This window comes from Phaethon aethereus (assembly GCF_964289735.1).
Source record: "Phaethon aethereus genome assembly, chromosome: 6".
In the NCBI taxonomy this organism is placed as follows: domain Eukaryota; kingdom Metazoa; phylum Chordata; class Aves; order Phaethontiformes; family Phaethontidae; genus Phaethon; species Phaethon aethereus.
Window position 1 is genome coordinate 4,838,205 of NC_138580.1, and position 24,050 is coordinate 4,862,254.

General features: G+C 39.4%; 1 protein-coding gene across 7 annotated transcripts in view; it reads left to right on the forward strand.

Moving 5' to 3' along the window:
* Positions 1-24,050, forward strand: part of GTDC1 (glycosyltransferase like domain containing 1) — a gene marked incomplete at both ends in the record, with an annotated part of 125,578 nt that overhangs the window by 85,414 nt on the left and 16,114 nt on the right. For 4 of the 7 annotated variants that reach the window (XM_082001707.1, XM_082001708.1, XM_082001709.1 and 1 more), the window contains 2 exons: positions 3,964-4,332; positions 23,078-23,187. The exons of 1 other annotated variant lie outside the window; for it this stretch is intronic. In XM_082001707.1, coding sequence (XP_081857833.1) covers positions 3,964-4,332; positions 23,078-23,187 — 479 coding nt within the window. The remainder of the gene's footprint in view (positions 1-3,963; positions 4,333-23,077; positions 23,188-24,050) is intronic. 2 more of the 7 variants (XM_082001711.1, XM_082001712.1) reach the window with 1 other exon arrangement.

The window sequence follows — 24,050 nt, forward strand, 5'->3', positions numbered from 1 at the left end:
GTTGTGATACTAAAATTAGATATCTAAGTCTCTCACTGTTTGTTCTGAACTTTCAGTGTTTAAATGTATGTGAGTTACGCATAAAAGTAAAACATTTTCCGTGTTTTTTTAACTATAAGGGACAGCACCTTGTGGAATCTATTGGAAGTGTTAATATTTGTATGCTTTGAGGATAATTTTTTATGGAAAGTTTCACATGTACAAGATTTCACTACCACAAATTCATAATAACAGTCAAGTCCTCCTCTCGTATTAAAAATAGAATGCTATGGCATTTTTCTTATGTGACTAATGTACGTTGTGACTAAGGTTGAGAAAAATGGTGCATCCTTCTTGATAACTAAATCCTACCTATCTGCTGGGTTAGCTCTCTAGCTTGTTTTTTTAGAATTATAGAATGCTTTAGGTTAGAAGGGACCTTTAAAGGCCATCTAGTCCAACCCGCCTGCCATGAGCAGGGGCATCTTCAACTAGAGCAGGTGGCTCAGAGCCCCGTCCAGCCTGACCTTGAATGTTTCCAGGGATGGGACATCTACCACCTCTCTGGGCAACCTGGGCCAGGGTTTTTTTCCCTGTTTTTTTCCTGGACCAAGGAATTTCTTCCTTGTATATAGTCTTTTAAGCCCATGTCTGCTCCTGCCCCAGCTCTGCTACTCCATAACCAACCTCTCTGAGGTTGTGTCTTCTGAAATTTAGACAAGGATTTAAAAAACCCTGATGATCTTTGTGGGAGTAGATACTGGCTCCAAATAAAACACCGGAACACTTGTTTTTTCTCCTGGTTATAGACTTCTGGATCATGATGTGGAAGTCCTGCAAGCTCTTGATCTTTATAAAGGACCAAGATCTGGGCAGGTACAGAGCCATGGAGAGATGGCTCTGTCTGGAATGTGGCAGAAAATAGGAATTAATGTGACTTTGGCAGAGGGAAAAAAGAATGGCGGGAGCAAAAATGTTCTGGAGAAAATGTAAACACAAAAAAATGTGCTAACTAGACATTGTCTTTCTCCAGCATGCTTTTGGGAAATGCACATCAACAGGTTTAGAATATTTCATATTGTTGTTAGTTTATTTTCAGGTCATTTATTTAAGTGTCATAAAGAACATTAGCTGGTGGTTAGGGACTACAATATTCATTATATCATTCCAATCATGTGGACAAGTTTACACTACATATGATTTACAATGGTCTTTCCGCAGTTAAAATTGCTAAATTCAGGTACAACACTTTATACATGGTTGTGTTTAGTAAAATCCAAGCGCCTGAGCACAGAGATGTCTTCCGATCAAAGTCCAAAAAATTAATGCTTTTACACAAACACTGTGGGTTGCAGCAAGAGCTGTTTATGGCGCTCTGCCTACATCCTTTATCATGTCTCTGCTGTTGTTAGTAAAATATACAGAACTACTTTATGCCAAAACAATGGAAGTTAATGCAGATAACTTGTTCCAAAGTTAACCATCAAATAAATCTTCTTTTTTTAAACTGTTAAGTGAAATGGTGTTCTAAAACTTTGAAAAATTGTCAAGATGATGAATACTGTGTGTGTAATACAAGTAAATACCACAGAATTGATTGCACACACGTGTCTTGAATAAAGAATATTAAATAGTTTATTCCAGAGAGAGACCGGTGAAGTTTTAGCTAATATTATTAGAAATTCTGCAATGATGGATCAGATTTATAAGGGCTAAAAACTAAGAAAACCTCTTCAGAAATAGAAATGGTGCATTGAGTGGATCATTGGCCAGAAGATTGAAGACAGGCAGGGGGATACAGCCTGCCTAGGTAGCCTGACTTCTCACATGTCTAGCAATTCTTCTTAACGGCAATGATTTTTCAAAATGTCTTAGTTAAATTTGTTTTGGTAAATCTGTCCTCTCAATTCAGTCATAGACTTGGTGGTTTAGGGCAAATCCCTTAACCTGTTTCTCCTTCAGCTTTCCCCATGTGTAAATATATAAAAATATATCCTCATGGGGATGTGTCCATACTTTAGAGGAGCCACCACCAGCCAGTTTTAGGTCTATCATTCAGCCTAGACTGTCAAAACGCTGACTTAACGGTTAAGAGCATATATGTATGGGATTCAGCCACACTGAAATTATACTTTTATGCTCTGAGACTCTGAGAGTGGGTAAGTCGCTGAGATGGGAATGGTTTAACTTAGGCTCATTTGGGAACCTGTCTTGTTTATAACGTAGCTAATGGATTTGGATAAGGCTGTTGAATGTGATTGAACTTTTTCTGATTGTATCTACAGAGCAGCTCCAATGAGTGATGGCGAGCAGTGGAAAAAAGTAGATCTCGTAGGTGATTTGGTCAGTGGCTTGAAAATGTAGATAAACGTGAAAATAATATGCCAAGGGACGGCAAGTGAAGTCAAAGAATACACATTACATGGAGTAGTTACGCAGTATACTGACTAAGGAAAGGAGATTTAGGGGTTTGAAGAAAAATCCTCAAAGCAATTAGTCAAGAGTACAACTGCAGTGAAGCTCACATAAAGTGTGCGTGTTCTTATTTTGGTAGCAATTTTGAAGAAAAGGGTCTTTTTACATTTAAGGTGCTCCATTACAGGCTAACGGGGATGATTCTGGTGTTTAGGAATATTTCTTTTGACAAAGAGGGAAGGGAGCGGTTTGTTCACAGCCCAAAAACGAGGTGTGACAGAGTAAAACTCTGAAGAACTGTGGAGGAGTTTGATAAAGTGGAGCAAGTGTTGGCTTTAGTAAGCAGTTCAATAAACAGGCTAGAGGGTGTAAACATTTGGAAATTAAAAGGAAACGGAAAATTTAAATGTCTCTACTTATCTGGGAGAACCATAATCACGCTGAAAGGCATGTAAGTAAATAATATTTGTGTAAATTAAGTTGAGGTACAGGTAGGCGTTTGGAATGAGGGTCCCGTGGTGGCTCTGCACATAGTCCTCTTCGTGTTAATTTAGAAGAGTCATGTTTGAATGAAGGAGCTTCACTTGAGCGTTTCCTGGGTAAGGACTGTGATTCATTACTACTTCAAATCAAATGGTAAAACTAGATCTGAATAAAATGTTACACTTCATATATTACAAAAATGAGTTCAGTGTCTTCAATACAACTGTACAAATGCATCCTGCCTTTGGGAAGCGTTTTAAGTCTGATCTGAACATCAGATGGAAGAGCCAGTGTTGTCTAATATTGTCTGTGGTACCTCAGGAAGGTCATGAGCAGCTCTGCCTCAGTTGCTCCATCTTGGTGTTTGTTACTCACACCTGTGAAAAAAACAAGGGGTAGTTGCTTTTATCCCGTGAATGGATGTACAACTCAATTCTTTTCTCGTAGGCATGGGACTGTTTTTCTAATTTGTAATTAATTTTTTTAGCTGGTTATTGTAGAAATCAGACACAGATAGCTGAATAAGAAGATCCGCTTCCATGTCACACATGTTTGGCCGGTGTTATCGGGAACAAACGGCCTTTCTGCATTAGCTTTTGTTTACCGGTGATGAAGCAACTCGCTGGGCTCAGTCTAGACGTAGACAAGCCTCACACTAGATTGAACATCACCACGTTTGGCATTTGCTAGCAATCTTAGCCATACTCCTGGCAAAAACGCCAAGATTTTTCTGGCAGAATTGCCTTTTTACTTCCCAGAGATGTTTGCTTCATTTTATTTTAGCAGGCAAATAGTTTTGTTCTCCCTGTTGATGCTGGTGCTGCTGGTGGTGATGTGGTTCAGTGGAGACCTTTGGCTTCTCAGCCAGCGAACCGTAGGTTATTTTATTTCACAGGTATCATATTCACTAAAATTATATATAAAGCATGTCATTTAGTGAATGCTGGTGGACTTGTTGCTTGGATGGATGTGAAATGTCAACCATGTTTTGTCTTCCCATTTGCTATTAATTAATTTAAAATTACCGAGTAAAACTGAAATCCAGCATAAACACAATACATATTTTTTTTTTTCCCCCCCGAACAGGTTCATGCCAGAACATAAACTTGCCCATTTGGAAAAGGTAATTGGTGTTAAAAGAAATGGAGATGCTTATCAATTGGAGGGTCTGCCCGGCCAGCAGAAGAGCAACGCTTTGGGAGGTTTAATGAAAAACAGCAACGCGCATCGCGAGTCTGGACTTTGTGAAGCCCAGCCTGGACTTTGTACAACACAGCACGAGGGGCTGCCTTCCCCATTAACAGCACCGGCGAGACAGAGCAAGTCTGAAGCATCAGAAAGTACAAATCCTTGTCAAGGAGAAGATAAGCAACATCTGACTTTTAACCTCTGTAATATCTTGAGTGGACTGGACTATCAGCAAAGACCTTTACACGTAGTCTGGCCTCACAGGTGGTAAGTGGTGAACAAATCCAAATACCGTACCTTCCAAAGATTTATTAATTTGTTTTGATCCCTTTTCTGTGACTTCTGTCAAGTATAAAATAATTTCCTAAACGCACAGCGACACCGCACACACGCATAGAGGAAAGAGACACATCGCTAACGTCTGATTATTCAAAATGATTTGTTTGAATATACGTAGTTCAGTAACACTAACCAGGCGTTTAACCATTGATGTTAATGATTCCTCTTTTTTTGCCCAAGAAAAAGATACTCTGCTGCTGAAACGATAAACACAATTCTGGTAACTCTCTTTTCGTACGAAGCAATCCACAGATGATAATTAATATCTAATGTTATTTAAATTATCTTAATTATCTTTACACTTAATCACTTGCATTAAAGTACGTGGTGACACTGGACAGCTGATGTTAACTCTCTGTCTGCATTTTAAAAACACCCTTTCAGTGTTACATAAATAGAAAGCACGTTTGAATGTATTAACAGTGAAACAATATTTTTCCAACTGCTAACGCAAATACCTGATCTCTGAATCTTCTCTGAACGGCTGAAAATCTACCATGCCACATAATCACTAAAAACATATAAACTTTAGCTTGACTCCTACATAAATTAGGATTTAAAGAGGTAAAATGTCCTGATAATCTTCCGGTATTGGGCACGAACATTTTAATCTAGTTTTTATTCCTCGCAGTTTGTTTAATCTGCATGTGGCCTGATTAGAGTTCACTTCATCCACAGATTATAGTCTGTTTATTGCAGAGATGCTGGGTCGATCAGTAGGTCAGATTTTCCGAGAGCAACTGTTTTCAGGTGAAGCAATAAGTACACCGCACCGACGGGGCAAATCGCCTTTGCAGGGGATTTGACTTCCAGCACATTAAAACTCCAGAAGCTCTCCCAGATGATCTGCAGCATCTGGTACCTAAAGGGATTTTCATCTTTGACTCTAAATGTCTGAACATAAAATTTAGGGATTGGAAGTTGATGTGGAATCTGTCTTTGGATTTGTTTAATCAACTTCACACTTCCGACACAGCCTTTCTTGGGGAGCCACATTTATTTTTAATCATGTTTCCCTGCTAACGCCGAAATGCTCTGTGTTCTCATAGGTTATTGTAAAATTTAGTGCATCGAAGGGAGGGATACTGCTTGTTTTCATTTGGTGTGGAAAGAATATGAAGCTTAGTGTCATTTTTATTTTTTTTGAAGAATTTGATCCCCCTTCACTTAAGATCACATTTTAAAAATGCATATTTTTAAGATGGCCAGTTATAAAAAGTTTTATGATGCTGAGCTGGTTTTTTTTCTCTTTTTTTCTTTGAATGTTAACCTAAATTGTTCCAAATGTTGCATTCAAAAAGAGCAGAGTAAAGGGAAAGAAAATATTTTCCATTTTATTCAGTAGTTTGCATAAAACAGCACAAAGCTAAGTAATAAAATCAACAATATTAAATTGAATAATTCCTTTTCTTTCTATGTATATTTTTGCTTTAATTTAATTTAATTGCCTAAAGTTAGTTGCTTAAAGAGATGCAGCATTGTGTTCGTGCACATACTTATTGTTAAAGCTAAATTATTTTTAATTTGGAGAAGAGAAAAAAAAAGCCGCATCAGCAAGAGCAAATGCCAAAATATAAAAGTAACACATTCATCCTTACGGGTAATATAGTAGAACATTGGAAACTTGGAGGTTGCCAGACACACAGCTAACATTAGGGCTAATTTTGAAAATCTAGCGTGCAGTCAATTTTACTGATGCCTGGGGACATACAAGGTAGAAGCTGACAAGAGAACTAATTTTGTTTGGGTTATTTACTGCTATGCATCATCCATGGGTTCCCGCCTGACACACAGCTATATGAAGGGGAATATTATCACACACTAAAAATTTATGTTGACATTCGATATTTGTTCAATATGTCAGCAGTATTACTTTCATAATCAAAAGAGTAAGAAAAAGAGAAAAGCACTTTATGCTCATATAGATATATCTTTTTAATAACAGTCTATAAGGTTAATATAGTTTACCTTTGAGAGTATACAATGAAAACAAGCAGGGTTAGCAGGGAAAATGACAGAAAGCATCAACGCGAGCTGTTTGTTTGCCATTACCTAAGCGAGCCATGTCAGCTCTCTGGCCCGCGTCTGATAGCTATTTGTTGTACAGAGAGCACAGCATAAAAAAAAAAAAAATAGGAAAAAAAAAATATCAAACTCTTAATACTATTGTGTGCCCATAACCATCTGTCACTGCTAGCCTGGAGATGAGAGGAAGATTACGAGGAATAAACACTGAGCCGCCGAGCATTGGTAAAGCCTTCGGGCAAAAAACTCTTGTGGGGACATCAAAGACATTCTAATTCCGAGGCAGTCAAGGATTACAGTGTGTAACCTGTGCTGACAACAGATAAATGACTGGCAATATTGTGCCAGAGCTGTTGGGTCCTGCATGGAGTACTGATGATGATGATGATGATGATGTTATCTTGCAGAATGGACTCTGCTGGGATAATTTTATGATAAAACACTTTTTTCAAATGCCACTGGGTCCAGGCAGGCATTTACTAGCTACGGGGGCAGCAATCAGTTTCTTCAAAATTTACTGTTTTAAGCCCATTAGAGTTCCAGCGCAGCAAGGCTTTCGATGGAAATCGAAAGCGCCTGCCTTCGTCTGAGGATGCTGCATGCAAATCTTCTGGGCTGAACTCCTACCCTTTAGTGTTAGGATGCTTTAGCAACCGATTTATGTAAATTTGCTTATGAAAAATACGGTTTATTTTTAATTGGTGAATATGAATTAGAAAATTCAGGTGTCGATTCAGCATTTGCCGAACATTCGAGCAGCCTCAGCCCGTGGCCCGGATGGCACAGGTGAAAACAAGGGGCTGGAAGCAGCCCCTTCGCCATGCAGTGCATCCAAAAATAAGCACTCGTTGCCTTATTAGAGGCGAACGCATCGCGTGCCTTATTCAGGCATCAGCAGTTAAAAGCATCCCCTTCTTAGGCCTAGCGCGAGCCTCTTTGTAAAGCGGACTAATTTTAGCCAAGTGCTGTAATGTGTGAGGGGGTTTTTGTGTGTAAAACATTGGCAGTGGTATCCTGCTTGTATTCCAGCACGAAGCGCTCGCCGATATTGTCCTATACAATAATACTTAACGACCATTGTCTACGCTGATGATTTACATGTGGTTTTCATTTGGGGAAAAAAAAAATAGAAAAAGAAGATTTTTTGTTGTTGTTGTTGTTGTTCCCGTGTTCCCCTTCACCTAACGAAAAACCCCCTTCGGCTAGACCGTAAAAAAAAAAAAAATAAAGATCGTTGTGAAGTCGTGCTGTTGTTACAGGAAACCTCTCGAAATGAAGCGATGCTGACCTCATTGCGTTAGTGCTTCGTGGGGACCAGCAGTGCCCGAAAATATGGCGTTAGCCCCAACGCCTCTCGCTAAGTCGACCCAACGTAGGCCCTGCCTGGTTGGAAACGCTTCAAAATCAGAAGTGACATTCTCTAGCAGACACGTTCTCGCTTTAAATCGGTGTTAAAATGACTTAGCATGAGAACAGGCCCTTCGATGCAGTCCCTGCCCCTTCTCTCCATCCCCCTCGAATCTGAGCCTGCCGAGGATTACAGTGTGCAACCTCTGCCGACAGCAGATAAATAACTGACAGTATTTTAGCAGAGCTGCTAGGTTCTCCGCAGAGTAATTTGTTTTCTTCTTTCTCACCAAGTCTTTAATGTTTTGTTATAAACATCTATAGCAAGGCGCTGCTAATAGAAATGACTTATGGCCAAGGATCCGGATAAAAGGCTGCGATGGGTTTCCGAGCTGTTTTCTTGCAAGGGCAGTGCCAAGGAATTACTCTTCCCTTTGTGCACACGGGCTTTGCTGGAAGCAGAGAGCAAAACAAAGTTCCCAGATCTGATCAGAACTTCACGCGACCCGACAGGTTTTCACTACAAGGTGATAAAATACTTCTTTGGTGAACCTTGAGTATATTGAGATGGCATTGACCAGTGTGGCACAATCCTCCTCCCCCCCCCCAAACCTAACTCACCAGCATTTATACATGCACATTATTCCCTCTCAGAGCCCCCCAATGAGGCCACAGACACTTGTCAAAGCTTGTTTTGCTGTAATTGGGGTACACCAGCGTGTTCCTCGGCTCTTTTTGCACACAAGCGTGACAGTGGATGTGCAAAGCTGCAAACCCGCTGCAGCCCCAACCATAGTCACGTCATCCAGGTGACATGTATGGAATCTTATAACAAGATTTGAGGCTCTTCACATCTCTCTTTCATGGAGAAGACCTGCAGTGCTTCTTGTAACTCAAGACATTCACCCAAGCCTTATGGTTTTTCTTTTTTTCCCTGTGGGCACTGTATCATCTCAGCAGTTAAAGACTTGATAAGAGAAAGTTGTCAGAAATCAATTCTTCTTCCCCTAATTGTACGGGTGTGATAAAGGATCACACGGGGAATCTGCGAGAATTTACACACACATGCAAACAAACGGCCGCTATCAATTCACATGGAAGATGAGATAAGGCAGTTATCTCGTGTCCGTATGTACTAGCATGTGACAAGAGCGTGGGGAAGGACATGGGACAGGAGATACAGGAGCAGGAGGAACAGCAGTGGAAGTCACGATGAGGAAATTCAGAAGAAAAAAAACGTAGATTGCAAAAATTATCTGAAGATTTCTCATCTAAGGGAAAAGAGTGTGTACAGAGATAGCACTGTGCCCAGCTGCCTGTTTTTAACGTAGGGTATCACAAAGTCAAAGAGCTGAAGAAATGAGTCCACGGAGGAAAGGGATGTTTTGTCATCACCATTGCTCTACTAATATGTGGCTGCCCACTGTGAGGACCTCCCCCGCTTCACTCAGGAGCAAGTCCTTGGAAAGGGCTTGTTCCAGACAGTGCAGTCGTCATGCCTTCTGTGATTGGGCAGCTCTTCATCACTCCCCTGCAAGCTGCGAGGCAGAGGAGCCTGGAAAAGCATTTTTTAAATGGTAGTGCCTTGTTCCTCTTCATCTTGGCAGTGCAACACAAAATTTGTGTAGTCACTCTCTGTCTTTGAATGCAGAATTCGAAACTATTTAATATAGAGACATATGAGAATACAGTGAATCTATATCCAAGTCATAGTTTTCCTCACACTGTCGAATATTTTGGACCAAAGTTTACCACATCAACATGCAGGTATGGAAAGACAGCAAAAGATGAAAGAATAGATGCTGCACCTAGAAATCACCGTTGAGTACCCATAAATACTATTAGCCTCAACAGGCAACAGCCTCAACATTGTCAACAGCCTGCAGAGAGTATGTAGGAGAAAGGGCCGTGGTCCTACTCCTCCCTGCCACGTGGCCACTCGTGCAATGTCATATAAGGAGCGCAGAGTTGTGCGTTCTCAAAGGAAAGTAGATCCCCCTTTTCAGGGAAATCATAGCTGACTGGGTCTCTTCTGCCCCTTTGCACAGGAAAGCGGTGGAGAATTTGGCTCTAGATCTGTGCCAAATGGGGAGTGAGTTCCTGCAGGGAAACCTCATATTTGAAAAGCAACTGATTCTGGCAAATTTAATCCAAAAAGGTGAAAGTGGTGGTTAGATAAGATAGACTGAAAAAAAAGCCTTAAAATGCAAGTGTTTATACAGCCTTAACTAGAAGGTACCAGAAATGATAAAAAGCCCATAGGATGTACAATAATGATTTTAAAATGCAAACTTCCTAGCAGTATCTAAGAAAAGCTATCTAATACTCCCAAAGAAAACGGTGTTCACCAGAGCTGCAATACGGATGACACATGGTGAATGAACCAGTGCCATGCAAGCGTGCATAGAGACATCATTAACATCATTCTAGTTACATGATTAACTAGAAGCTGATACCCTCACTTCTTGAACACCTAAAGCAAAAAAAAAAAAAAAAAAATTGTAGCAAAAAAAGTAGCAAATAAGAAAGTTAATGAAATATTCCAAGAAGAAGTTCAGATTTAAATTTAACTGGAAGGGAGCCTGGAGTATCCGTTCTTCTTTCATTGCTCATTCAATGGTGAAATCTAACCTTGACACTTCTTCCCATGGGCAGAGATTTGGGTATTGACCCCTTTCAGTGGAAGATCGACTATTGCTTGATCACTGTTTTTAAGACCTTGCAGAAAAGTTCAGCGTATAATGAAGACCTCTCCTGCTAGAGTGGACATCTCAGCATCATTTTTTCCACCTTTCTTATAGCAAATTTTCTTGAAGGACTATAAGAAGTTGATAGTCCGGAGGAGAAAGCATCTCTAATTTTAACCAGGCCCTTCTGGCCTGATCTCTGGTTGAGCTGTGGATAACTAGAGATTTGGAAGAACTGACCTATAGTGATAAACTAAATGTGAACCTAACAATCTTGAAAATCTTAAGGTAAACACTTCATCCCCTGGTAGAATGGCAGGAATTAAGTGAGGGCTGTGGCATTCACCTGCGAGGCTCTGAGAGACCTCAGCAGTGCATCATCCCCAACCAAGATCTCCCTTCCCAAACCTTATGGAACACAAAAATATTTGTACTACCTGCATTTGTATACACTTTGCCTGTCTATAAAACCTTGAATCTGCTAGTCTAAAACAGGACTATTCAGGATCTGATCTTAAAGCTGGAGAAACTGAGGCAGAACGTGAGTTACCAGCTTTTGCAGCACAGCACACCAAATCACGTCTGCCTCTGGAGATGCGTTTGTGTTGCCCCAGCTTCCTCTTGCTTTTCCCATGCACGAATCAGGTAACTGCCTCCATGGGACAGGGAGGAGTAATGGCATCTACCTTTAAATCAGGTACTTAAATTTTCATTAGCTGGTAAATCTGAAGAGCTGAAAATGGGGTATTTTTTAGCTTTCCAGAACTTTGCATTTTGCCAATCATATTGAAAGATTCATGGAGGGTAGTGAAGGTGTTTGGGTTTGAGTGGTATTTTTTCTCCTATGGTTTCAGTTGCCCAGGTGCTGATTAGTAGTCGAAGCAGTTTGCTCATTTGGCATCAGCAGTGTACTAAAGGAGAGGGGAACTATCTCAGAAACACAAAGAGCTGAACTATTTTGTGAACTCTTCTCGCTCAGATGTATACTTCAAATTGCATTCCCTCAGTTGAGGGAAATAATTTCAGTTACCCTGGTCACAGTCGAAAGCAGTCCTCTTTTTGAATGCCTTTTTTCGTTAATGTAGATAGGTTTCTTCTAATTACAGTTACATGTAGTTCATTTCCTTTTTTAAAAGCTCGGTGTGAAAGGCAGTTTCCTTTAAAAAAGGGGGTGGGGGGGGAAGAAAAAAAGTGATACAGCTGATGTTCCTGTTGCCTTAGCAACAGATTTATTTATTAGGGCCTGAAATGACATGAGTTAATATACCACATACCTGCTGATCGGCAAACTCTCCTATTTCAGCTCCAGTTGACAATTAAGTCCTGGACAGCTACAGCCAGGGGTTAATGTTACTCATTAGGAGAACTAGGTCATTACTGGGAAATCAAGGCACTTAAGGCAGCATGGATAAAATACAAAATTCAACATCTCAAGGAGTGAGAGGTTTTATGTTAATTAACCTTATTTTCCTTTCATTAAAAAAAAAATCTTTCATATATGCATATGACAGTGGATCAATTAATTGGGAAAAAAAAAGGTAAGCTGTAGTTTACTTTCCTCTCCTAGTTGTCTTCATTTCCTTTGGAAGGGTTTCATTATTTTATGGAAAATTCTTATGTCTATATGATGAGTAAAAAGGGTATTAAAATTAAGAAGGGAATCATCATGGAAATCAGCTTTACCACAAGGGAATGAGCAAATAAAAGCCTTGGAAATGAAAATAAATAAGCTTTGCTAATACCTCACCTAAGGAGCAGAATATAAGCCCATCAGAGCTTGGAGATATTTAGAGGTACTTCTTTGCTTCTTTATTAAGCAGTTACATAGTTATTTGACCTTCAGAAACGGAAACTTTAAAGAACTAAATCCAAGTTGTTGGTTAATGGTCTATTTACAGAAAGCTGATCAGTGGTCTAGCAGACAGTAACTCCTGTACTTAGTAATTTGCTTCTGATTTCCAGGAAAATTAAATATACTCTCTGAAAGTTTTATTAAGATATCTGAGTGGGAGTTTTAACTTGATAAGTCATAAGAGATTTAATAAAGCTCTCCTGAAAGCCTTTGTTTACTAACTTTTAGCAGACTTCATTGTGATACTGGAGAACTTAATAGGCTGAAAAGGAATTGTATTAAAATAAACTTATTTTTTTACTCACTGCTTCCCCAAAACCACTTAGTACTTTTACTAAGCACTCTACTTTCTTTTTTATATTTAAGCTCCGTGGCTCAATTCTGCTTCTCATTGTGCTTAGAGCAATTTGGTGTAAACTCTTTTCCCACTCCTGCAAAGTCAGGTCCTGGGGTGCGTGTAGTAAACCATTGTATCAGACTGTAAGAGCACTGTTACCTGTAAGAAAGGCAGACTTCAAGCCCCATGAGTGGTTTTCTGGTCCATGGGATGGTTTTGTACTCTGATGTACCCGTTTTCTTAAATACAAGAAGAAAGGTGAATAACATCCAGATTTTGTTTCAGTTATCACATACAGAAATCTTCCTTCTTCAGTCCCTCCATGCTATCCAGGTGTCTGTAGGGCAGCCACTTGAGTGCTGTCCTCTGAAGCCTGTTACAATAAATGTTTCAGCTGTGGTTGAAAAACTGATTTTGAGTTAATGTAAGAGTACAGCTACATCACCTGGACATTTGAAGATTATTTAAGTTTGGAATAAAAGTATCAGTTTGCCATAAAAGCTCCAGTAAGCTTGGCTCTCCCTTTTTCTGTGATGGGAGACTCATTTTATGTCTTTCTTCTCTGGTGCAACTGCAAAACCCAAGTCTTTGAGCAGAAACACATGTGAACTGGTGGGACTAAGGAGGCTCTGAAGGAAGGGGGCTTTACACTCTTCCACCTGTTGCCATCACAGCAATCCTTTTCTGCTCCATTCACCCAAGCTGATCTTGGCCTTTCTCTCTCAAACCTCTTTTCTTTTTGCTATGCTCAGTTCCTGAGCTGTCTCCTGTTTAGTCTCCTTCTGCAGGGAATTTGCTCCTCACTTTTCTCCAGTTTCTCAACCCTTCTCTGTCTCCATCATTTCAGTCACCCTCCCTGTCTGTGCAAGGGACCTTCTACAACACATTGGTCCCTGTTTTCTCCTAAGCCCCATTGTCTAACCTGACTGTGTTGTCCTCTTGGTCTTACACTGATTTCACTTTTTTCCCCCTATGAACAGGCCTTGTGTTGTATCTTTTTCCCATCTCCTTTACTTCTTCACTCAGTTCACTGTTTCTTTGCCATGCTATTCTTGCATAGCTGGTCATATTGGTCAGTTCTTATTTGTCCCCTTTGCTTTTTTTTTGGTCCATATCTAAGAGTTGTAGTCAAACTAGAAAAGCCATACCACACCATTACCACTTTCTGCCTTTTCAGCCCTCCTCTTCTACTGCTTTTTTAAATTAATCAAATCTTCCATTTTCTTGTTATTCCTATTTTCAAGGCATATAAATCAGTTCTTTATTCTGTGAACTCCAGTAATTTTATTCTAAGTCCAGTAGAGGAATCATTGAAAGCGAAGACAAGATCGGTGTTTTCAGTTCAGATGTTAGATCTTTCCTGGGTTTTAGCAACCTGACTTGCGGTAGTAGGACTGTCTTGCTCAGCTTTGGCCTGACATGTGCTCAAGACATGTGGACTATTCAGTGACCAGGCAAAAGAAGAAATTTTTCAAAGGCTTGGCTACATTTTTAGGAAGACTTCCAACATGAGCAACAAAAAGCGTATCTATGACTCAAAATCAAACACATCCAAATATTTAGTTCTTGCTCTAAAACAAAAGAGGTTTGAATGCTTAATACAGAGGCTTATTTGAAATGTAATATATGCAAGATACGGCTTGCAGTTTTACTGGATAGGTTAGTTTTTTCCTAAATCTTGTTCTTTGGATGTTCTGGAAAACTTTTGGCAGAATTTTTCAAGAATATTATAGTCCAAGGTAGCCTCAGTCTTGGGAAACATCATAAGCAAGGCCAGAAGATGTTTTGTAAAAAGAAGTCCCAGAGAAACTTAGCAGACGGTGCCACCATCCTCCTTGCAATTCACAGCACCCTGACCAAGTATGCAAATACCCTCCAAGAGACAAAAATCAAATATTTCATAAGCAAATGATCTAATATTCTTCCTTACTTTCACCAATAATAGAGAGGTTATAGTTCTTCCTTCAAAGCTCTTTTTAATTAGTTTCCTCTTCTTACCGCACTGCAACTGTTTGGCTGTTCTCTCTTTCCCTTCTTCTCCTCCCTTGCTCTCCTTTTCTCCATGTGTTCACCCTTTTTTTTCCTCCCTTTGTCCTCGAATCATAGAACAGTTTGGGTTGGAAGGGACCTTCACAGGTCATCTAGTCCAACCCCCTGCAGTGAGCAGGGACATCTTCAACTGTATCAGGCTGCTCAGACCCCGTCCAGCCTGACCTGGAATGTTTCCAGGGATGGGGCATCGACCACCTCTCTGGGCAACCTGGGCCAGGGGTTCACCACCCTCATTGTGAAAAATTTCTTCCTTATATCTAGTCTAAATCTGCTCTCCTTTAGTTTAAAACTGTTACCCCTTGTCCTATCACTACAGGCCCTGCTAAAAGTCCATCCCTGTCTCTCTTATTAACCTGCTTTTAAGTACTGAAAGGCTGGTCTCTTCTTTTTCTCAGTTGTGTTTGCGCAAAACCTGACTCAATGAAATGAGTTGATTCCTCACTCTGAAAGTGGTGAGATTTGTAGTTACTTTAATCTTGCTGAATAATGAGTTTCAAGCCTTGGTCTTGGAGCCAAGAAAGTTCCTGCTGAGGAGCTTCATCTTTGGAGATGACAGCTGCACAAATTCAAAAAGGATGAGTTATCTTAGATACCTGAGCTAATTCCTCTCAGAATTACTCAGTAAGGACCAGGACTGACTTTTTGACCCAGGCAGAGTATCTCGTGGAGTATTAAGTAGTTGTAGTTTTGTGATGCGAGTCCAGCATGGAAATCACAGAGGGACCACAGGGTTTTGTATGGTGGGTTTGCCATTCCCAGGCAAATGTGTAGTAATGTAGTTTTTATCTAGTAATTTATGTTTTATTCTTCTTCTGTTCTTCCAAGGAACCACCTGAGTAGATTTTTATCCACTTATCATATTCATACCCATCTATTATACCATGCCATGACTTTTTTTCTAGTAAGTTGAATCACAATAGGATATATTGTGTATGGTTATCAGGGCTGTCAGGATCACAGAGATTATTTTATCTTTCCTACAATGACTTTTGACAACAGGAAACCATTTATTATGTTACCTTTGGAACAGTAAATGAAGTTAATTTTAATTTTGTTTTTTTTAAGATACTGTTTAGAGATAATCCATAACAATTATTTCATTTGACTAAAATGTTCTTTATCTGAACACTATACTTGTGAAAAGCTAGATTCGCTAAGTTGGAGTAAAAGAAATGAAAAGGCATCTGGATGAAAGTGCATTGATTTTTACACCAAGGTAACTGAGACCAAATGCTAGTCTTTGTCTTCAAAGGTTAATCTCTCTTTAGGAAATAAGCAGGAGGCTCAATGACTGATGCTGGTCCTGAGGTTTCTTTGGTTAGAGAATACGCAATACTTTATTTTGAGTTTTTTCTTCATGAATTGTGAGGGGACAAGAAGAAGAATCTAAACAATAAACTTCCAAGGTTCCTTTTTTTTTTAATGAATCTCTTCTAGATAACACAAGATAGGAGAAAATGCTTTTCCAGCGTAAAGCAAAATGCCACCCATTTTTCTCAGGCCAGCAATTTGAAAAAATCGGAAGGGAAAATACACACTCCTCACTGTAAATACGTCATGGGCTATAATAGAAAATAAAACACTGTATTTGCCAGTACTGTTTGGCTGCTTTTTGCCTTGCCAGTGCCATTTTTTAATTCCCTGGCTTGCAGAGGTGTTTTACAAGTGCAGGCAAGGATCGGGACCTTTTTTTGCTTGTAGGATCTCCAAATCACTAGCTAAAATTTATTCTATAGGGTCCTTTTTGTCAGTGACACCTATGCAAAAACATTTTTTTCTAGTTGACTCCATTTTCTATTAACAGAGGGGGTATTAGATATTGTGGTAACTTTCGATGCTGACGATGCCAGACAATGTTTAGAGGCACAATTAAAGCAAAGACACTTTGTAAGCGTATCAACTGAAGAAGCAAACTCATTGGACCTAACTACATATTTACAGTCTACCTCTACCTCATATTGGAAATATAAAAAGATGGAAAAATACTGTTATAAATTGAATAAATGAAAAGCAATTAACTTTTCCTTCATGTTTGCATTTTCATAGTTATTTCTTTCCCCCTGTTCCTTTTCTAACAGCTCTTTCCTGGCAGTAGTATTTCCTCTTTTGCAGCTATCATGAGCGTTGTTATGACAAATTTGGTATTAGAATTTCAATTTTTTTGTCCCTTTTTTTTTTTCCCCCAATCTTAACATGGAAAATGTATATTAAAATAATCTGATTTAGGGAAGTCCTCTGTCCTCTGTGAAAATAATGACTAGAATGTATTTCATTTGGTATATTGAATAGGCTTATAACATGAGTCTCTTACTTTAAGAAGAATATTATCTTCCTGAAGTATTTACTGACTCCGATCCTTACCACATTTCTGTAAATGAAAACTCCTGCAAGACCATATCTTACAGATGGGGAAACCTGGGCAGAGCTGCCTCATGGGCCAGCAGTGTTAGGAAAAGACCAGAACTCTCCAATTGTCTGTTTTGAAGGCCAGGCTTATTTTTTGTAACTACACTGCTACTTTCTAACATTATTAGATTATAATAAACCTATATTCAAATTTTGCTGAGCTCAAGGTTTAACGTAAAATAGCGAAGTCTAATACAATAAATACTATAATGCAGTGAAAAAATCCCTGATGTTGTTCTTCAGGTTAGGTTTTTAGGAGCCCCGTTTCTAGCTCAGCAGCGGGTGCGTGCAAGGACTGCACCAGTTATGGATGTGCTGCTGTTGACTTCTTGAGAATGCCCTGAACAGATACAGGGTCAACAGGAGGCTGATGTCGCATGAGTCCTCTTATCAGCCTGCGGCATCCTTCATCACCCGCCCCAAGTCCGTACCGTATCAGTCAAAAGAGTAAAGAACCTCAAGTTCCTGCTGTTATCGGCCCGACAAAGAACGTTACTGGGATAAAGGCACCTTCCAGCTCCTGGCGCTGGGTGTGATAGAGGTGCAGCTCTCGCCTCGCAGCCCTCTCTCAGCAGCAGTGGCTGCCCATGCTTTTCTTCATTCTTTCAAAAATGTTAACTTTTACACGAGCTCGTGCAGATTTTCTACCTTTTCCTCCATGGTGCTTTTGTTCTCCATCCTCACTGCAGTCTGCTCCCCTGCTAACGCTGCTGCGTGCCTTTGCTCTCTTTATTCTCTTCCTCTTTGAGTCTTCTCCTTTAATTACCACACAGTTTTATTTTTGTTTCCTAATTTATATCTTTACTGATACTTTCCTGACCTTTTCTCTACCACCGATACCACTCTCAAATGCTCCTTGCAGCTTCTCTCTTTCTCACAGTCTGATTTTTCTGTATATTTTCATTTTTCCCAAGCTTACACCTTTTCCTTTTTTGCTTCTATTTATCCTACATTTATCTTTTTTCCCCCCTGAGTCTGGATATGCCATCTTTTTTTTTTTTTAGTTTTAACTTGAATATTTGTTTGTTTGGGTTTTTTCCTTTTCTCGTGGTTCTCTTCCCATTTACATTGCCCACCTCGTCTCGCAGTTTGCTGCCAAACTCGCGCCTCGCTATTTCACTTTCCCAAAACTGAAAGACCACTGTCATCTGCTTCGAGGTCTTTGTCTTAGAAACTTTATTTCCTTCACCCCTAATTATTGATTCTGTGCTCAGGGACTTCCCCAGCCCCGTCCCTGCTCCTCACGCCTTCCCTGTGCTCTGTCCCTTGTCCCTTGCTCTCCTCCCTGGATGTCTCTTGGCTCACCCATCCTCTGTCTCCACTGCCCAGCTTCATAAATACTGAGTGATACTTCAGTGGCCTATTTTATCAACCATATTTTAGCAAGAAGTGTAGGTAGGCAGAAATCTGTCTTTTAGCTCTTGCTATACATCCTAAAACATATAAAAAAAATTAAAATGCTACATTAACTTTTGAAGATTTTGTACCTGTTTTAGTATTGCCATTTCCCACCTTTGCCCGTCTGACATTCAGGTCATTTTATGAAATGGGGAGGCAGAAGGAGATGCACCCAGTTTGAATTGCTTGGATTTAAGGCGTTGTAAAAAGTGAAATATTACTGCCTGCCTTCATAATTTGGGATTCTCTACCACTGAAAATCTCCCATGCTAAATGTCCTAAGAAGATTAAGATCAACCCTTTTAATATTGCTTTTAGCTGAGCTTATTTGTTAACCCTTTCAGAATATGTAGCACCTTAAGAGATGGCATGACAGGGCTGTTGCTATCACAAGTGTTACCTACCCTTTACGCAGTATTTTCTCAAATATTAAGACTTTTTCCCCCTATTTAGCACCTTCATGTTACTGATTAACTTGCATAAACTATAGGGTTTAATATATATTTTTTAATAGACTGCATTTATTTTACCTCTTTGAGTAAGCCCTCTTTTTCACAACTTTTCTACTTTCTAATTGCATAGCTGTATGTGTCTTCCTCCAAATCCGAAATAACTGTGATTATCACCATGTATGATAAGTTTACATATATTTAAAAAATTGAACTTAAATCACAGAAGACCATATGGGTCTCTTAGTGAATTTCACTCAAATTCAAGAGATGAATATGCACTGAATAATGTAAAGGGCCAAATTCTGCTATTTCTTTTCTTTTTTTAAAAATATGTTTTCCATCACTGGTCAGGGATATGGGTATCCTGCAGTCCCAGGGAATAACTCCAGTTTAGCTGGGCTCTCCACAGTCTCCTTCCAGTTCCAGCGATGGGTAAGGCTCAAGGACTCCGGCTGAATTCACAAAACCCCTGAATAGCAGAGGGGTGTTTTGAAGACTGTTGCCATTGATTGTGTAGAGGAGCAGCATCATAGTGCTATGAAGTTGCTTTTTTTTATCATTTTAGGCTGAAAAGAGGGATGTCAAGTTATCAATTAATCCTGACAGCATCCTTCTGTGGTGAAAAAATAATACTGGCACACCCATTTTATAAAACAGAAAATCTAAGGCAGAGATAATGGAGGCTCAATAGTGGTGCTGCTGATACCACCACCCTCCCAATCCCCATTTCAAGGACAGTCTTGAAAGTTTTATTTCAGATTACAAAGGGAAGTCACTAAATCAGGCTGAACCCTGGGCCGCATTCCCATACCCAGACCACTAAACCTCAGCCAGTTCTTAAGAGGGACTTCAAATGTCTGTCTTAAAATGGGTTTCAGACTCAAAAAAACCCAAAATCTGGGTAAAAAAATTTAGTGTGCAGTATCTAAACATAGACATTCAACGTCCCCAATGGCAGTGCTCTCAAATCCAAGTACAGGTATGGTGCCTGTATCTATTTTGTGGCATTTACAGCTGGAGTTTGGTCATTCTGATGTTTTCATGTTCTTCCAATTAAATTTAGGGCATCTTCATACCCAGTTCTTATTTTTCCTTTGCCAGATGCATATTAAATCAAGTAAAAATAAATGAGCATTTCAAATACCTAAACTAAACAACAAAGCCAGACCCTTGAGTCACATTAGCTTAATTTTTCCCCAAACATAATATCTTCTAAGAAAAGTTTGCATTTTAATATCGGGCTTTTATACAGTTTTGCAGTTCTTCTTAAGGAAATCGAGTATATATAATTAATACTGTTTAATAAAGTTCAAAAATGCAACAGATGCAGCCAAAAATGCACGTCATTTTGAGCAGATCTTTACAGAACAGACATTCCATATTGTGTTCATCTTTTTCCACGATCGCTGCTATGACAATCTGGTGTGTTTAGCAGTTGTTGCTGAGTAAGGCAGACTGGATTGTATATGATTTTCTCCATGTCAGCCAAGAAAGAGAGCTCTCTTTTTGATGCCGGGAAGAGGTGGTCTTGTGCTATTTATTGCTTTCTACCAGGAGGAGCTGTACCTTTACTAACTTGCAAGAATAATAATACATTGCAATCTGTAGGGGCATGTGCTAGAAGCTTTCTGTAGGTCTTAATTGAAAATAAAATGGTTGTGGGGTGGAAAAGTCACAGGAACTGATAAATCGAATAAGATGACCTCCCAAATAGAAAAGCTACAAGATTCACAAAACACGTCATTAAAATCTGTGAGTATCACAAAAAAGCAAGATATTTTAAAAGGGGACATGGAAGGAGGATCACCTACAGCAGAAAACCCGTAAGAGAGTCTCCAGTGCAGAGGAAACTGTTCCCCTTTCAGCATTCCTTCTGGGTGCCAAATTTTCCTTCTGTTCTTCCCCACCTATTAAACAAAGCTGCAACTTCCAATTCCTATCAGTTTTCCTAAATATGTGCAGCTTATGTGGCTCCGACGAGCTGTAAGGCTCCGTGTTCTCCTGCCAGCTCCTTGACAATGTGGCTCCAACAGCATCCTCCACTTTTGGCTGCCTCTGGGACCCCTGGTCTCTTCTGGAAAGGCAGAGGGAAAGCATATCCTTTGCTGGAAGGACTTTTTGTGACTGTGGAGCTGATAGCAGGGCTGTGAAGAGCTTGGAAAGGTCCCTGCAAGCGTCGTGGCTCTGTCGCGGCTGCCTGCCCTGTGTAACAGGGATGTTCCGGTCCATCGCGGGGTGAGCATCAGAAACAGGGTGGGCTCATCAGGATCCCTTCTAAAGCACCCACAAAGGCTGCCTCGGGGAAGCGGAGGCGAACGGGAGACACCGTGCTGAGCTACGCTGGCTCTGGGCGTCAGGGCTATTTTCCTTGCAGACTCGCACGTTTCCGATAGAGATGTTCCCTTCCGGCCAAGCCTGAATCCTCAATGATAATCCCATTTGGGTTCTTTCAGCTGGGCATTTGGAGCGGACTGAAATGCTGGCAAGGTGTTCCTGCCCCTAATTTACCTACCAGAAACAGGTGGCTATTTTAAGCGTGAGGGTGCAAGCAAACAAGTAGGCAGTTCTGGGATCTTTGCAACTGGAAGAAATTCTCTCCCCGAGCCAGTGCTCATATCCACTTCGGTTACTGGAACCACCGTGAAAACTCCTGGTTCACAGATGTGAAACAAATTACTAAGCTTATGCAGTTGCATTCCTCCTTATTATTGGGAACAAAACAAATCTGGGAGATGGAGGACTTCTAAAAGTAATTATTGTCTGGCTTTATTTTAAGAAAATGCAACTAATTCTGAAAACTCCACAGTTTCTGAAGATTTCTCAGCCTGGGAAAGTCACATTAATTATAAGATTAATTTGTTTTAATTCCCTAAACCAAAAATATTGACTGAATGAGAAATTAACGCATGTAGAGCTGCAGATGTCATTTGGCTTCAGATTTCCTAAATGATATAATTATTAATCTTTCATATAGCGGTGTGACAAACCTACAGATTCATTCTACAAAGTTATTCTGTGAAGAAAGACACCAGGACAGCTGAGCTATAGATTTGCCCTTAATACAGGAAGGAAAACAGTGGAATTTTCTAAATAATAAATAAAACCAAAATATTTTAAAGACATATGGTGCACATCTGTCTGAAATACAATAATTTAAAGCAGAGTAATTAAATGCAAGATAAAATATTCACCTCACAGTGAGGGAATTACCTAATTTTATTTTTAATATGACTTACCAAATTTGGGAAATTTAGATCATCTGTGGTATCTTTGGGAAATTTAGATCATCTGTGGTATCTTTTGAAGCTTTCATTCTGTGCGGGTAAAGAAGATGGATTAGCAAATTAGCTTTTAATTCTCTTTTTAGATAACCAACCTTGTGTTTTAAGGCATTGAGTGTCATACCCATACAAACCTTTAATATTATCTTCAGCTGAAATTGTAAATAAGTACAGGTTTCTTATTTTCTGTTTTAACTTCCAGTTAACTCCTTAAAAGTCTAAAGGTAGGTAGTGCCTCGTATTAGTTTATTCCTTTCTTTCTTACCTAAAGTGCTGAATGGATCAGCAGCTTTTCATGAGTATAGTATGGATTCATAAAATTGCAGTTTGGGAAATCCTATGTTTTTAGCAAAAGTTTTTTATTAACCTATTCCTCATGAAAAAGGGGGTGAACTGTAGTGGAGGTTGTATACATATTTTTTGAAAGGCAAAAAAAAAAGAAAATTAAAAAACAGGGTTTTTCCTACCCTTTTTTTAGCATGAGTTCGCCTTCAGCAGGGTGAGGGATTACTCAGTCCTTCTCACTTTCAAAGTTGGTAATTTAAAGCGTAAAGGCATCATCTGGAGACAGGGAAGAGAGATAAAAATCTGATAAAACTGAGTTTTGACCCTGAGTGCTGGGTTGAAGAAACTGTTCAACCATGTGGCGTAAGCGAAGGAGAAAGTCATGCTGAAGATGCTTGGTCCCCAAAAGTACAATTTAAGAGAAACTGCTCTGGTAAACAAACAAACACACACACAAAAAATCCACAAGTAAATATAAATGATGCTGAGATAAGCTTTGTTTGTTTTAAGGGAACATGACAAAGATCCTGAAACTCTCTGTTTGTTTTAAGGGAACATGACAAAGATCCTGAAACTTTCTTTAAAGTCCTGCTGAAACTGAAAAAGAAGGATCTGCCTTTTCATGTGTCCGTCCTTGGAGAGGCTTTCACTGAAATTCCAGGTACCGTTCCTTTTTTTTTTTTTCCCCTTTACTGCAAAGTTACCATAAAATAGATATTTCCAGAAGTAGTTTTCATGTATATATTTTCTTGTATTAGTGAAACGAACATGTTTAAAATTTCATAGTTGTAAAACTAAATAATATTGATATATAGTAAAATTAAAATTATTAAAGACAGTAAGCATTTTTTATTTTACTTGGCAGTGCAAAACTTTATTTATGACTCGTGTTTCAGTAACACTTCTGTATTTATTTAAATAGAGAGATAGGTGTGAGTGATTGGATGAATCAGATAGGAAACAAAATCTTTCAGGTCAAGGTCACTCATCTGAAATCCAGACTGAGATTTTAGCAGGTGAAAACACTTAGTTCCCTTTCAAACGTAAGGTTAAGGACTTCTGTGGAGAGCTTCTGGTTTGTATCTGGCATGAAAGTGGTCATTAATCTTTAATATTTTTATACCATTCTTTCGCACACTTCTTCCATTTCTTGGTTTCTGACAACCACTACTCTGTAAACAGTTTCACCCATCTGAAAAAGAACTAGGTTTTATTCTGAAGAGACACAGCTTTGTGCCTGAGATATTGTGGCAGTAAAGAGAATAATCAAATCCTATATTGTGTGCACCTGTAGTAAATTAAACCTTTAAAAAATGTACATTAACAATGAGAGAGTTTCAAAATATCCGACATTTTAGCTCATACAAGTTTTCCAAAATGTCGACTTGCATCCCTCCACCTCTTCGTTCTGTAAATATAGACTTGGGATTAGTTTATTGGTCAGTTCTGTCGTATCTGCTGCCTGCTGAACTGGTGATATTTCAATTGGTTTAGTTTTGATTTTGCAGTTTCTAAGACACCAAG